The sequence below is a fragment of the Mercenaria mercenaria genome, chromosome 4 (genome assembly GCF_021730395.1).
Source record: "Mercenaria mercenaria strain notata chromosome 4, MADL_Memer_1, whole genome shotgun sequence".
Classification (NCBI taxonomy): domain Eukaryota; kingdom Metazoa; phylum Mollusca; class Bivalvia; order Venerida; family Veneridae; genus Mercenaria; species Mercenaria mercenaria.
In genome coordinates, this window is record NC_069364.1 from 54,441,670 (window position 1) to 54,457,227 (window position 15,558).

At 34.0% G+C, this 15,558-nt stretch overlaps 1 protein-coding gene and 1 long non-coding RNA gene across 3 annotated transcripts in view; both read left to right on the forward strand.

The window, feature by feature from the left end:
• The first annotated feature begins 7,105 nt into the window (after positions 1–7,105).
• LOC128556382 (uncharacterized) overlaps positions 7,106–15,558 on the forward strand; it is a 60,132-nt gene continuing 51,679 nt past the window's right edge. Inside the window, exons 1-2 of one of the 2 annotated variants that reach the window (XM_053541302.1) lie at positions 7,106–7,684; positions 8,223–8,283. In XM_053541302.1, coding sequence (XP_053397277.1) covers positions 7,561–7,684; positions 8,223–8,283 — 185 coding nt within the window. In that variant the 5' untranslated portion in view covers positions 7,106–7,560. The remainder of the gene's footprint in view (positions 7,685–8,222; positions 8,284–15,558) is intronic. The other variant, XM_053541300.1, reaches the window with a different exon arrangement.
• On the forward strand, positions 8,337–11,428 carry LOC128556385 (uncharacterized). Its single transcript, XR_008370609.1, has 3 exons — positions 8,337–8,403; positions 8,626–8,790; positions 9,582–11,428. It is a non-coding gene; the product is annotated as an uncharacterized LOC128556385 (long non-coding RNA).

Consider the following 15,558-nt stretch of genomic DNA (forward strand, 5'->3'; position numbering starts at 1 on the left):
AGAATAAAACTGCCAAATAGATACTACTACTTCTGCACTTGTTTATTAGACCATATTTGTCATGTTTATGCAGTAATATATCAGCCACAATGGGAACAAAAAAGAGAATGTATTTAATACAGACTGAACGATACTGATATTCTGTAAATATCAAGTGTCTATTTAACTGTTCAAAATCATCCATAATGAAACCTTCATATACTTGGTGGCGAGCTTTTGACTTCTTGGCAGGAATAATTGTCTTTATCCATAAAAGGCACTGTATATCGGCGTGGCAGTATGTGGCATGCCCTGCTGTACTGGCACGGAAAATATATAACGCGGCAGCAGAAATTCTTTAAAAAAATGTTGGGGTGAGGAGGGTGGGTATTTTTGTACGCGAAGTGTCGACTTGCCTGCTTAGTTATTTGTGAAGAAATGAACCGGTAAAAATATAAAATGAGCAAAATGACCACACCTGTGAAAGCAAAAACTATAGCTCTTGCGTGCCTACTGAAAATTAACATAGATTTATTTCTCAAGAGAACATAAATTCCTATATTGATCTATGTTTAAACATTACTTTTTAACTCTTGTATGCTTTAGAGCTTTAATTTATTGTTCATATGCACAACTGCACAACTAGGGGCCAGTCATTTGATTATCTAGGACGGGGCGGGGGTTGTTATGAAAATGTTCTGACTTTGTATTTGCTTGAAAAAAATCTGGCTTCAACATAATGAAAGATATACTGAAGACAATCTGGCTTCATGTCAGCTTGTTTACAAAAATATTTTAACATTACTCTGAAAGCAATATTATTTGATTTTGAATTGCTTTTAGAGTTACAAAATAATATGTATTCGTTATTATGAAATAACAACACTTCATTCAACGTTTAAATAGTTTTAAACACTGCTGAAGAAGTGTGCAAGATTGAGCTGTAATGTGTAATTTGGACTGCATTGTATTAGACCTTTGCGAATTAAGTCTACGTGAACTGTAACACCTAAGACGATCGATTTTTCAAGGGGACCGTCTCAACATGATAATTTTAATTTATATTTGGTAGGAAAACATTCCTATAACGATGGTAAGGTCTGGCTCAATTTGTCACCGCACAGGATAAGATCTGGATTTGTCTGTCTGTCCGTCTGTTCGCCAGAGAAATGTTTTGTTATACCTATCGCAAAAAGTATTTCATCTAGCGTCATAACACTTTCCTGAAATGTTCTTCAATATTATAAGTTGCGTATCTGCGACAAAGTTGAAAAGATTAGCTAGTCTGATCCGTATTCCATCGTCTTCGTCGTCCAAAATGAAAAACAAAATATAAACTGGGTCAGCTGGGATCAAAATGTAGGTCAGCAGGTAAAACATTGTAAAAACTGTAGAAAACATAATATCTTGCGTCTCCATTCCTTTGTTGTTATTATACGCCCAAAGGAACGTATTTTGGGATACCCCAGGTGTTCATCTGGCCGTCTGTCTGTCTGTGTGTCCGTCTATCCGTTAGCAATTTCGTGTCGACTCCGCTCTGTAACTAGTGAACCCCTTGTAGGATTCTAAACAAACTTGATACAAATGTTCTCCATGTCAAGACGACGTGCAGAGCGCCTGTATCAGGTGGCTTGCTTTAAGGTCAAGGTCACACTTAGGGGTCAAGGTCATATGACTTTGTTTCGTGTCCGCTCTGTAACTCTTGATCTGTTTGAAAGATTTTAAAGAAACGTCGCTCAAATGTCCACCACATCAAGACGACGTGCATAGCGCATGTTTTGGATGGCTGGCTACAAGGTCATTGTCACACTGAGGGGTCGAAGGCCATATAACTTTGTTTCGAGTGCGATGTGAAACTGCTTGAAGGATTTTAAAGAAACAAAATGTTCACATCGAGACGACGTGCAGAGCGCATGGCTCGCTTTAAGGTCAAGGTCACACTTAGGGGTCAAAGGTCACATGACTTTGTTTTGTGTTCATGTTGCTTTGCATTGCGATGCTCTTGTTTTTATTTCAAGTTGGCAGATTCCTTTTTTGTTCACTTACAATATTTTTTATTGAATTACTTCCCTTTTATGTTACTATAGACAGGTTACGAGACCACTTTTCTATGGTACAACATGGATGGTACCTGCAAAGTTAAGGTGTATTTTGACATATCTGTACCTGGTAATGATTTTAGTGGACTTAAATTTTTTCGGGAAATTTCTTCCCTTTGTTGTACTTTTCCTTTGGACTTCAACAGCAAAGTTCTTTAAATTTTGCTCCCATCCTTTGACATTTGACTTTATCAAAAATTTTAACCAAGTTAAAAAGAGGCATAATTCTGTCAAAATTCAAATTATGGGGATTGCTTTTCCTGGTGCAGACTTCGATAGTAAATAACTATTTAAAGTTTCAAGTCAATAGCTTTGATAGTAACAGAGATATTTGGCTTTATCAAAAACTTCAACCAAAAATGCTAAGTTAAAAAGGGGCATACTTCTGTCAAAATTCAAATCAGAGTTATGGGGATTGTTTCTACTGGTGTAGACTGATGGTAAATAAGTATTTTAATATTCAAGTCAATAGCTTTGATAGTAACAGAGATATTTGACTTTATCAAAAACTTTAACCAACGGCGACGCCGATGCCGGAGCGAGTGCAATAGCTCTACTTTTCTTCAAAAAAGCGAGCTAAAAACAGGCACATCCAAATTTATATCACCTACCGCATAGTGATGATATAATAACCCAAACCCTATTGCCGTTATAAACTATTTTCCTAGCGCGCATAATATAATCAAATTATTTTGAGACGGTCCCCTTGAAAAAATCGATCGTCTTAGGTGTCCACTGTCCACGGACACTTAATTCGCAAATGTCTATTAGACGGATAATTTCAATGTATGAGCAGTACCTATGCTGTATACGTAGGCATATGAACAGGAAGGTGAGGTTGGGGGTGGGTGGAGTACCATGTTTTGAGTGTTCATTTGTTTCCTTCTTATTTGGTCTGAATAATTATCGATGGTACGACTTCCTACAAGGGTCTAGTACCCTAATAAAATTCGTAATCAAGAATATGTTTTTCAAGGCTATTTTGACATTATTTAACTTAAACCTAGAGTAAATAATCGACATATTGTTGCGCGCTAGAGGGGCAGAGTGGGGGTGTCGTTGCCTTGCAGTGTGGAGTATGTGGAGCGGTATCAAACGGGGGTGGCATTGGTTGCCTCAATAATGGCTCGAGACTGACTCCTGTATCCAATAGAGGGGGTCCGTTATACCCTTTTACGTATAGAATATTTGCCCAATGTCCTCAGCTAGAGCGGTATGGTCCACCACGGTGAAGTTCCAGGTTCAAGGCTTCAGTCAGTGTTCACTGTAACCAGCCCTTAGCTTCTACGCCATAGCCCAAGTGTTCCTGTTCTTCAGACGTTTGGGTGAAGTGTTTTGAAGTGGACTTCAGTTATTTACCAAGACCAAATATTTTGCTTTGTTGGTATAAGGGAATTAACCTATAACTAATTACTACTAAAGATGAGACAGCACCTTTTCACTCGTAACAATTTTAATTATTTTAACCACAATTCAAACAAGAGCAAATATCTGTATCAGTGGCACATACACTACCTTAAATCTATATCAATACACATACACTACCTTAAAAAGTAAAGTACATCTGAGGTTCTTGAAAGCCTACCAGTAAAGTTTTCCTTAAAATAACTGCCATTATGCAAACCTTTGACTTGTACACATATAAAACTCTAGTATTAAATTAAAGCATCACTTTAAAAAAAAGTTTAATGATGATTATTTACTTGTAACCTGTCTTCTAAAATCGTTATATAAGGAATGATGTAAGGAATACAGAATTTACTTATAACCATGGATGAAAATGTAAACCTTGTGTCTAAACGTCACAGAGTTTTAGATTGATCTATTCATTAACCTAGATGTAAAAGAACATACCTAAATCAAAATTTCCGTGACCCAACCCAAACAATTTTTCACCAGAAGTCCCTGAGCACAGCTACGACCGAGTATTTATACCAAAGACCTCTGCGACAGACACAGTGTGCAGCAAACGATGCACTAGTGCAGCACTGCAGCGGCATTTGCAGCAAAAAGTTTGCAAATGCACGCGAAGTGCAACACCAGCGCAGCGCTGCTGCACTGCAACCAAAACAACGCAGCAAAAGTGCAGCACGACTGCAATGCACACAAAAACTCATAAAAATACAGGCACTCAGTGTGACGATTATTCACAGGAAATAGTATGCAAAACATTAATATAGACTAAACACCTTATGGTTACGCATCCTGCTGTTCAATAGATGAGCCATTTACATGCACATAGAATGCAAAAAGAGCAGCGTTACCAGTAGCAACAAACCGGAAGTAGTTAATCCAAAATGACCGCTTGCAGCAAAATATGAACTGTAGACTACATATTATCGAAACAATTTTTGTGTTACACAAGGAATTACTTGAAATTACCTGACAGGAATACAAACAATAATTAATACAAGTTAAAGCATAGCAAAAGTTCCTTCTAGGGCACATCTATATAAATATATAATGATCATCTTGTAAAATTTTGGTTGCAATGTTTGTTTTATACTGCCAAAATGTCAAGTAGGTATTTACGCTAGTTATTATTTAACATAAATTGTTAAATCCAACAACAAATTAAATTAGTTACCACTTTCAGTTGAGTAAATCAAAGAGCTATAAAAAATAAACGTGTATTTTATACTTCTTTGAGTAAATACGGCAATAAGACATTGACCCGGTCAATCCGTTATGATTCGATGGGTGAATTTATTGCACATAATTAGAGGGTCGCAATGGGGTTTGTTTTCACATATTAACCATGCAATTGAAGATAACTATAATATTTAGTTGTTTACATGTAAATTTGCTGATATATGTCTATCTGTTTGTACATATGTTATGTTCTTCAAGAATGGAGGAAATAAAAGAATCAGTTAACCATCCTCGGTTTAGTAATATGTAATCCATGGACGCGTTCAGTCAGAGAGTCGCCTCAATTAGGAAAGAATAGTTTTAACATTAGAAGTTATTTCTAAGGTCACGGAGTTTGACTGGCCAGCTTGTAATGACAACAGCTTTCGATATCAGTAACTCAGTCAAGTGTGACTTACCAAACTATAATATTCCTTCTCAAGAGAAGGAACAATTATCGACCCCAACAGGATTCAGCATACATAGTTCATTACATAAGTACTTATGGAGCAGATATGCAAGAAATCGTAACAACATGTACTTTGTTTACATCTGAAGTCGAGTGATCGTGTGATACCGGGAAATGCTAGAGGTTCCTGGCGTAACGCATGAATTAGACAGGTTGAACTGAATTTTAAATCAGTGCAACTGTCAAAATTTGTGTGGTTTGCCAGTGATAGCTGCAAAAAAATAACAATATAGAAGAATCGAAAGTGAAAGTAGAACAGGTAAACAATACCATAATGCCAGGGCATTACACTTTTTTCAGTGCTGAAGTCCTCTTAGAAAATTCAGGATTTGGCATGCACACATTAAAAAAATTTCCGGGCAAGGACCTCTGTACCCCAACCTCCACCCACACCCCCAGCATACAGCAAGGTTGCGACATGTTTTAGCAACGAAATAAACATTTTATTGAAAACATTTCTTAAACATTAAGACCAAAAAGAATGAAATAACAATATGTATAATTTTTACCTCTTGGTAAAAATTAGTTAAAATACAAATTTATTCTTCCTTTTTTGAAAAACGCAAAACACTTTAAAGCAGAAACTCTTAAAACTCAGCAGAATGCTGGATTTAACGTTTACAATACTAAAAATATATGTGTATGCACTATCTGATTCAGGGGCGCACCAAACGCACCAACCTAACAAAACCGGCAAGCATATATTTTGGAAAGCCTTCAGCTTTTTAAAAGACATTGTCTGCTCGTTACGATTGCACGTCATGTATCAGTAGTTTTATATTAAGCTGTAGTCCAGAAGAACCCTGTCTCGTACCTATACAAGATATTTTGCTTCGTCTACCTTTCCCTACCCACCAGACTGCTTGTACCTTGCATCAAGTCTAAATAGTTATGATCTTTGTTTTTTTAAAAAAGATAATGAACTTCATCAGACATTTTTACTTGAATTTACATAAGATAACCACACAGGTTTGTGCAGGGTAACTATTAACATAATAACCTAATTATGTCCAAAGGCCCTGACCTGTGCATGATTTCAACAAGCTTAATTTATTTTGTTTATAACAATTGTATTCCAAAAGGGGAGATTATATCTCCAAATCTCCAAATAAACATCAAAATACACCAGAGCTACATGTACAATACATTTTTCCCCCGAACCCCGATAACTTATACCGCAACATCCTTTTTAGCTGGCTATGCCCCTTAATGCACATTTATTGTTTAGTTATCAATCATATAGTTAATATATATGTATATAAAAAGCATATTGTTTAATCATTTTTTTCTTTTAGTTTCATATGACAGTGCTCAAAATTAAGAAGTGTAGTTTGAGTCAAACTGCCTCTAATTCAAAACTTTAATCAAAGAGACTTGCATTTAACTATTTCATGTGTACTTATATATTTAAGCAAACTACATTTCTTTCTCGTGCTTATTAGTTTTTGAATAACGAAAACCACTTTGAAAAAAAAAATAAAAAAAAAATTTTTTTGGTTTACTCTGACCTTCAAGTTCTGAAAAAATCTGACTTTCACAGGAAAACAAGACGTTTAAATTTTGATGTGCTTATATATTACTTTCATACATTTTTCATTACTTTATGCATTCAATATATTTGTGAAAATATCAGTTGTAAGATAAGTTCTCATATGTAAGTATCATCGAGATTTGACATCTAAAGTCCAAGGAATTATACCACTAATAGATTAGAGACATAATTTATCCAAATAAATTACAGTTAAACCAGCTGATAAATGAATTTTAAGGTTGTATGTATTATAGTTAGAAGGTTGTATTGCGCATATTTCTATACTATTTAGTCAACGGGCAGGTATTTTGCAGTGTTAAATTTTAAAATATTTTCACAAAATTTATTTCATGTGCCTAAGTTTAACAAATGATCTTTCCTTGGCATTCCAAATGGAAATTTAGACCATAAATAGATAGATCTGATCTATTTTCAGTCCCGCGTAAAACGAATACGAGGTTAAGAAGCGTGATATCAAACAATGATCGGTATTTAAGTAAACAATTTAACAATAAAATACCAGCTGGTAACACCTTTACAAATCCTAGCGAAATTGAACTTTGGTTTAAAGTGGGTCAATGTAGATAATGGTGTAAACAATTTTAAAGTACAATTACTCTTCTTGAAGAACCAGACTCTGCTAAAAATAATATTTGGTAACAGAGTAATACATAAAAAGTATCGTGTAATTATGTTTTTTCTCTTATAAAAACCAGCTACGTTCGGTTGCTAAAGCTGGTCTCCAACAACAACAAATAACCTGTCACGTGTGAAAAATGGTATTACCAGATTTAAAATTAACAATGATGCCCAAGTTCATATAAAAAATTTTTGAAGGAAACCCACCAAATATGCTTAAAACGGAAAGGTTGCGAGCTATTTTCATATGGATCAAAAGCCTGTACGAAGATATGATCGCGTTCGGACGTTACTTTTCGTTTTCTATTTTTCTATTGATATATTTGCTAACCGAAGGTAAGCTCTAAGCTGTAAGACTTTTTAATTTGACGATAGTGATAGAAACCATACACATTTTGTGCGATTATTGTATAAATTTTAATATCACTTAAATATATTATACTCCTGAGCTGAGGTAGGTTAATGATAACGTTATAAAATTCTTTCAATGGTTTAAACGATGTTCTTCTGTGTTACCCAGACTGCCGCATATTCCCATCCGCACCTAATGCCAGTGATGGAATCTTTTTCTTGCGTGCCATATTAAAATCAAATAAATGACTTTCTTTATATCATTGCATAAATCTACTACACAGATGCAGGTATACGTCATTTAAAGCAAGAGAGTCATCTTACACCCCGAGAATGTAAAACGAATTTTCCAGCCATGAACTCTAGTTTTGTATTCATTAAAGCACGCGTCCAATACTTGTTAGTGTTAACATTAAACACACCGAGCTACTGATAGTAAGGAAATTGACACGTTGTTATATAAAATTCTGCATCCCTGCTGCTACGGTTACATAGCTGGTCACATTGTAATCAACTCTTACAGGTAAAAACTTGCTGTTGTTGTGCGGAAGTAATTTACAGTTGTACAACCCAGTGATAGAAGTGTGTAGTCTGCCCCAAATCAGCTATCAACTTCGTCTGCCCCAAATCAGCTATCAACTTCAAACAGAATCCATATCTATCCCAGAAGACAATCCAAGCAGGATAACTCGACGAACATGCAGGTAAAATTATATGCAATCCAGTTTTAGGACCCTAATGATTATGTATCAAAACATACATGTATGTTTGTTCAAACGTCTTTGAGTTTAAGATACAAATGTATATTATTTAAATTTTGATGTTATAAAATCCTACAGATATAGTATGAAAGATTCTTGAGTCGCGAGTAAAGTTGCGTCAATATTACCAAATCTAAATATAGAACATTTCGAATTCTTTATCAGAGGTAAGGCTGACTTACTGACATGTAATGGACACTTGTATTGTGGTCGTAATGAAGGCTACAGATGTTGTGGATTTGGTGTCTACCACCCTAAATCACAGACATGTTGCCGGCAAACAAGCGCAGAGTTCAAGATCTATGATGACAAACCAGAGAAAAAACACATGTAAGACACTTAAAACATCTGTGCTGATAGAACAGTATGTTTGATATGTTAAGGAAACTGATGACTTTATATAGTGGTATTCGAACCTGTTGTCCATGAGGTACTAAGTGTATCAAAACATAGATCGTGACAAACGAAATTCAAAAAACAGCAGTGCTTGTAGTAAGTAAAAAGGGTTTAAATGGTCATATCTGAAAGTAAATTAAGAATTTTAACAATTTAAATGGTAATACTTCTAAGTATGTAACATGTATTATAGGAACAAATACTGTATGTATGGCCGGCAAGTTTATGAATAAATGATCCTTTAATTTAAAGGTGTTGCAATCTAGATGTCTATAAACGAGGGTCACCTAACGCCACATGTCAACATCCGGCCGCCAATGACAAGTTCTTCCAAAAGCCCAGGAGGTTGAGAAGCGACCAGAGAATATGTCATGAATCTTCTTACGGTAAAACATCGCCCTGTTTGTGTACTCGGCATTCTTCCAACATAAGCCCGTTGATTAATATGTTCTAGATATTCATATCACTGCAAGCTATAAACAACATTGAAAATGTCTGCTTAAACTTTTTTCATATCTCTTCTTCCTGAAATTGCAGTCCACTTTTCAAATCATTTCTTGCATTACAGCACAGGAAACGAGTTTGTAATTAATGACGTTTAAAGAGATTTCTTTCGAAAGTGTACATATATATGTTCTTCCGACTGCGTTGTTTTCTTGGGTTGTATTCATTTGTCTAATGTGTAAGTAAGTCACATTTAAGAACGTTAAATATATATTTTTCAGTTTTTCGAGTAGATATTACAAAACAAAAGAAAGGACAATACCTTACAGCTGATGTTAGTCTGTGGAACTGGCGCCCGGCATCGACCCGGGGAAAAATGGTACGAAAATTGCGAAAAATCCATGCAAAATGCAGGAGCTAACTCATTAATGAAACACTATGTAAATATTTGTTATTTATGTGGATTTTAGGAATAAGAATGACAAAAATCAACGGAATTGTATACAGAAGCATTAAGGAGATGTAAATAGTGTAAACAGTTGCAAAATAGATTTAAAATGTTTAGCCGCAAATCTATTGACACAATTTAAAGTAGTACAACATTGAATATCGCAGGTGATCTAAATTGCTCACTTGTTATATGATTACTGTTACACTCACACTATGTTTTTCAGATTTGTCAATCAGTTGTATATAGTTATTGATATACTCTTTAAACTCTGTATGACCATGCATTGTAAAACTTCTTTCAGTTTAAGTTCATTACTTTTGTTCTTACAAGTTCTTTACTTTTGTTTCAAGACGTATCGGACACTGAATATAGTGCATGTTTTTCTATATATTGTTTTCGTTTGTATAAATCTAGCATTATCTTTGTTAGTTTGTTTCTAAATATTTATACTTTCTGTTTGTCGTTTTTCGAATAATGTGTTCACATAAAGCATTTTTATTAGTGTGCAACCAGTCACACTGTTGACATAAAATGGAATACTCATTGGTTCACTAAATTAGTCTTATATTTCATGTTGTTGTGCTTTATTACAGATGTATTAAAGTTTGCATCAGATAATAGTTATTATCACATGTTTGATGTCGCGGGAGTGTAATAAAGCCATTACATACACTAGTGTAATAAAGCTTTGACGTCGACGTCGTTTAACTCGTAGGAGACGTTGGTCAAATTGCCTTGTTTATAATATTTAAAGAAAGTAGATTTTTTCATGTTTAGGCAGAAAAAGCTAACATGTGATAAAAAGAATATTACATTTGTGACTTTCCACATTGAATTTATTAAACGAGTTGAATAAAAATGATAAAATGCTCGACAGAGTCTCGCATTTTATTATTTTATTCAACTCGTTTAATAAATTCAATATGAAAAGGCAATCCTCTATTTAATAAGTATTGATTCTGTAAACTTTACCGAATTGATTTATTTATTAACTGAGAATGTCCAAGGTGTCTATTTTCTTAATTTAGTAATAGATTGTGTAGGTACAGTGCTTTGTTAACATTTGTTAAATTTTGATTTTAATTATTTTTTTACATTAGGTAAAATACTGTACTTAAGCTTTGCTTCAAGTAACAGTTTTCACAGCAAAATAATTGTAGATGAAACACGCTTTCTACTACAAGGACTTGAAAGCTGATGTGTTTGAAACGCTCATCTCATGTGATTTAAATTCAAGTTTATCTAACATACAGAAAATTTCTGTCTTGTAAAATGAATACCAAAGAAAAATATCAAATTGTTTAATTTAAGGCTACAAGAATATGAAGATTTTTTAATATTCCAAACTTGGTGAATATTAATGATATTTCATATACTGTTCGATATTCATATATTTATTTTGTAACATTACATTTAATATTTGTTTTTCTCTTTATGTACTTTGTACAATTAGGGGAATGATTTTATGTCTGTCTATCAGTTATTCTAATAGGAGACATGTTATTGCATCTATAACTATACACAAATTGTATATACTTTATCATGTGTATTATGTTTCTTGTTTGACTAGGTGACTAATAGGCCCACTGGGCCGGGTGTTTACTTTCTTGCCTTTGAAGTTTTATGTTTATAAATATGTACTACACATGTCTCTATAATAGAATATTTACTATCTTATTGTTAATTTATTCTAAAACCTACATAGAATTTGTGATGACACAAAGTGTTTCACTTTTCCCAAGTCAATAAATTCTGTTATCAACCTGCTAAAAAGGCACTAATTGTATGACATCTTTACAAAGTAAAATAGATAATGGTTTGTCAACAACAGGAAAAAACCAAGCATTAGACTTGCTTATATATGTGGAAAAAGTGTTGCCATGGTAACATGAGCCTAGCGAAATATATCTGTTAAGTTTAAATTAGATCCAACAAAACACACTACGCAGACCTATGGATGTGACAAAAACGAAAAGCGTTTAATATTCATGTTATCCTTACTTTTCAAATTAAGATATCGTTAAAGGGTCATATACTTCACACCTGGAAAAAATGTTTACTTGAAGGAATAGAGACAAAGTGTGTAACATGTGTTATGCTCAACCCGGGGCCGGATAATGTGGGCGGTAGTCTGAAATATCACAATCGTCAATGAACAGGCCCAGTCAAACCCAATCTGACTAAAGTACATCTCCTATTACGCTACGCTTAGGATCTGACAACGAGCTATTGATAGCCTCGTTCTGACGACCCTTCCGCTAGCCAATCAAAAGCTAACTTACAACATTCTGCAAGCTTTAAAAAGCCTTGGTTTTTGATATCTACAGTTTTTATGTCGAAGATGTCAGATAGCCGGTTAGCTCAGTCGTAAGGGCACTTACTCTGTAAGCGAGAGGTCCCGGGTTCGAGCCCTGGATTGACTGCAAATTTTTCTTACTCTTTGACATTCGAACAAGTTGTCTGATTGGTTCAAATAAAAATAGATTTGCGAAAATAAAAATAGCAATATTGGAAATCCAAAATATACAGAAGACGAATATGAATGGGTCGTTCTCAGATCTTCGTTTAGAAGATCAAGTACTTTGGTCAGATTGAGTCAAACCGAACCTGCAAAATTTTATTTTTTGGTCGTATTTGGCGACCTGTTTCATTTTCTTCTATTTTAGCACTGAAATGACGTTTAATAGATATGATTCGATATATTTAAAGCTGTCCTGTTGACCAGGTACAGTTAATTCAACGGAATTAGAAGAATATTTCATTGTGGGTCCCTACAGAGTAAAACTTAAAAAACGTTTTAAAGAGATGGTGGATGATTCAATATGTGTCATAAATAGATTGATGAACTACTGGATATTTCATACATGCCATTAATTGCTGGAAACCAAGATGATTATTAAAACACCAACTGGGTTTCCCTGATTTGTGAAATATTTGTGGCACATTACGTAATGACACGGTTTAGCTTTAAGCAACGTTCATTAGAAATACATATATTCTTAAACTCACTTCTGCATACTATAGGACAACAGTACACTAAGCATGGTTTCAAGCTGAAAAGTGAACAATGGAACACAAATCTACCAATCGCTTGTACTTAGGAAAATGTTACACTTTGTAACAGTAACAAGATGTTATGAACTAGCACTATAAATTAAAACTTTTATAATCAAACCTAAACAAAAGAGCATCTTCCTTGACCAACAATCTCGCGCAGTTGGTAATAATGTAAAGTAAACAAGACCAACGACTCAAGTGTGCAGCCTCCACAGAACCAAATCAAAAAGCAGTGTATGTATGGGTTTGTTGACACTGATTAAAAAAAACCCATGCGAAGAAGAAAATAGGAATCAAGGACGAATGAATCTTATAAACGAACACCGTTGTCGCCATTGGAAGTTTTGTGACAAAACGCATTTCGGAAGTTTAAACTGTTTATCTGCACGCAAACTCTTACTTTTGTACCGACCATGTGACAGGGTATTTTTTTGCATTATGTACACGCGTCATAGTGACATAAGTCACGAAATACGAAGCACAAAGAGCTTCTGTAAAAGTATATAGAAGAAAAGGCTCACATAACATCATCCACGATTGGGTTCAATACCTTTGCAGAAAGCAAAACAACAAAGAGCATTAAGGTTCAAACGAAATAGGTAAGAAGATAAATATAAAGTGAACTTTTAGAACTGCATATCATTTTTACCATTTTCTGTTTGATACAACAAAGAGGGAAATATAGCACTCAACTGTAAAAGTCCTGAATACCAAACATGCATTAAAATAGTCTGATGATAACCTCTGTTAATACAACATTTTATAATTTTACCACTAAACAATTAAAAAATTTCCATGACCAACAACTTTACGAAGCTGGTAAATAACATCTCCATCGACGTCAGGTTTGAATATACTTTGTCGCAGAAGTGTTTTCATATTACTATAGAATTTAAATCAAATCTAAATTACGACAGTAAAATCCAGTAAAATATGAAGGATTTTGTTTAAAAATGAGAGTGAATGCGTTGTCATAGAAACACGAGCCCCGCGACATATATATTTTAAGCATTTGTGAGAAAACTAACGCACATACTAATACAAATATCAACTATGCAGGCTTCTACGGAAATGCAATGAAAAATGTTTCATATCCATAGTTTCCTTTTTCTTTCAATATAAAATACCTATGGAGAGTCATGTACTTCAAACCTAAATACAATTGTGTTTCAGGCCACAGAAAAAAAAACGAACTTAAAATTGTAGCAGCTAAAACATTAAATTATACGAAATACAATAAATTGCCACGGTTCCATTAACTTGAATCTACCCTGCTGACAATCTTTAACGAAATTTGACGGAATTTTGACATTAAAAGAAAAGAACTGAACTATATTCAGGTACAGGTAAATCGGCTTAATAGTGTACATTTAAGTTTGAGTGTATTTAGCTACAATGTAGGGTACGTAGTAGTGTGCATAAATTTTACTGTTTAATCAGTGGGTAGGTATTTTGCAAAGTGTTAAATGTTTAGCATATTTATATATGTTTCATATATCTAATTTTACCCTAGTGCAATTATCCCCTAACATTCCAACCTACTGATTAATAATGAAGCACCCTTTAAAAGGTAAACAATATCACGGGCGACCCTGTAGTATTCAGGTCAATGTAAAGTTGTAAACATGTTGTATACTGTTAAACGTTAAACATACTTATGTTTATATTATATTTCAAATCTAAAAATATGTTTGTTTGAATTTATCTAAACTAAGTAATTTTATCTAGCCGTTTTCCACTATGCATTTTGAAAGATATTGCTTATTTTTTCCACTTTCGTGGAACGTGTGCATTTTTGTTAATCTAAATTTTGTTCTATTTTTAGGCCCAATTTGTATTTGTTTGTGAAAAACAAACATGAGATTATGCAAGATCTCCACTTTAAAAACAATTTAATAATACCCATCCCAAGAATTGCAAACATGTCGTTTAAATGCAGTTATTTAAGATACTGGTATTCCACCGAATTATTTTAAATGTCACTCAACAGTATATATTTTACTTTTGAATACTAGCACCACCTTTAGTTTATATGTTTCTAATACTTTGTCTTATGATCAGGTCTCCAACCATTACAAATAACGTGTCACTGGTATGGTATTGCCAGATTTATAATTATTAATGATGTTAAAATAGAAAAAGTGGAAACACTTCAGGTCGCCCAACATAACAAAATTGGAAACGTTTTAAAGGAATCCCATAGTAGAAACCTATATAAAAAAGAAGCCCTTATATTGAACATTATAAGAAGATGAGCGCTTTCAGATGTTACGTTTTATTTTCTATTTTTCTATTTGGATATTTGCGAACAGAAGGTAAGCACACAGCTTTCAGACATTTATAGTATGATGAAAGTTATACTTTAACAATGCCATATATTTTTGTGCGATCATTATATAAATGATGAATTTCCAAAGATTATTCTGATGCAGGCTAATGTTAACGTTCGTCATTTCATCGCGCGTCAAATCGTAACTAGCGTTAAGACACCAGTCCCAGGAAAGTAGCGACTGCAGCGCGGTATGTGAGGGTATATTTGTACATCGAACCTCTTTTGTATATGGAACTACTTCTCTTTTAATCTGTCTGCTGTAACGGTTCTTCTTTTTTTTGTTATCGCTGCTAATTGTACTAAAATGTACTATTCCTTTTAATGGTCATTAATACCATGCCATTGAACTGGACATTATTCACCTATACAAGCGTTTTAAAAAATGCGACACGTTGATAGATAAAATTCTGCATCCCTA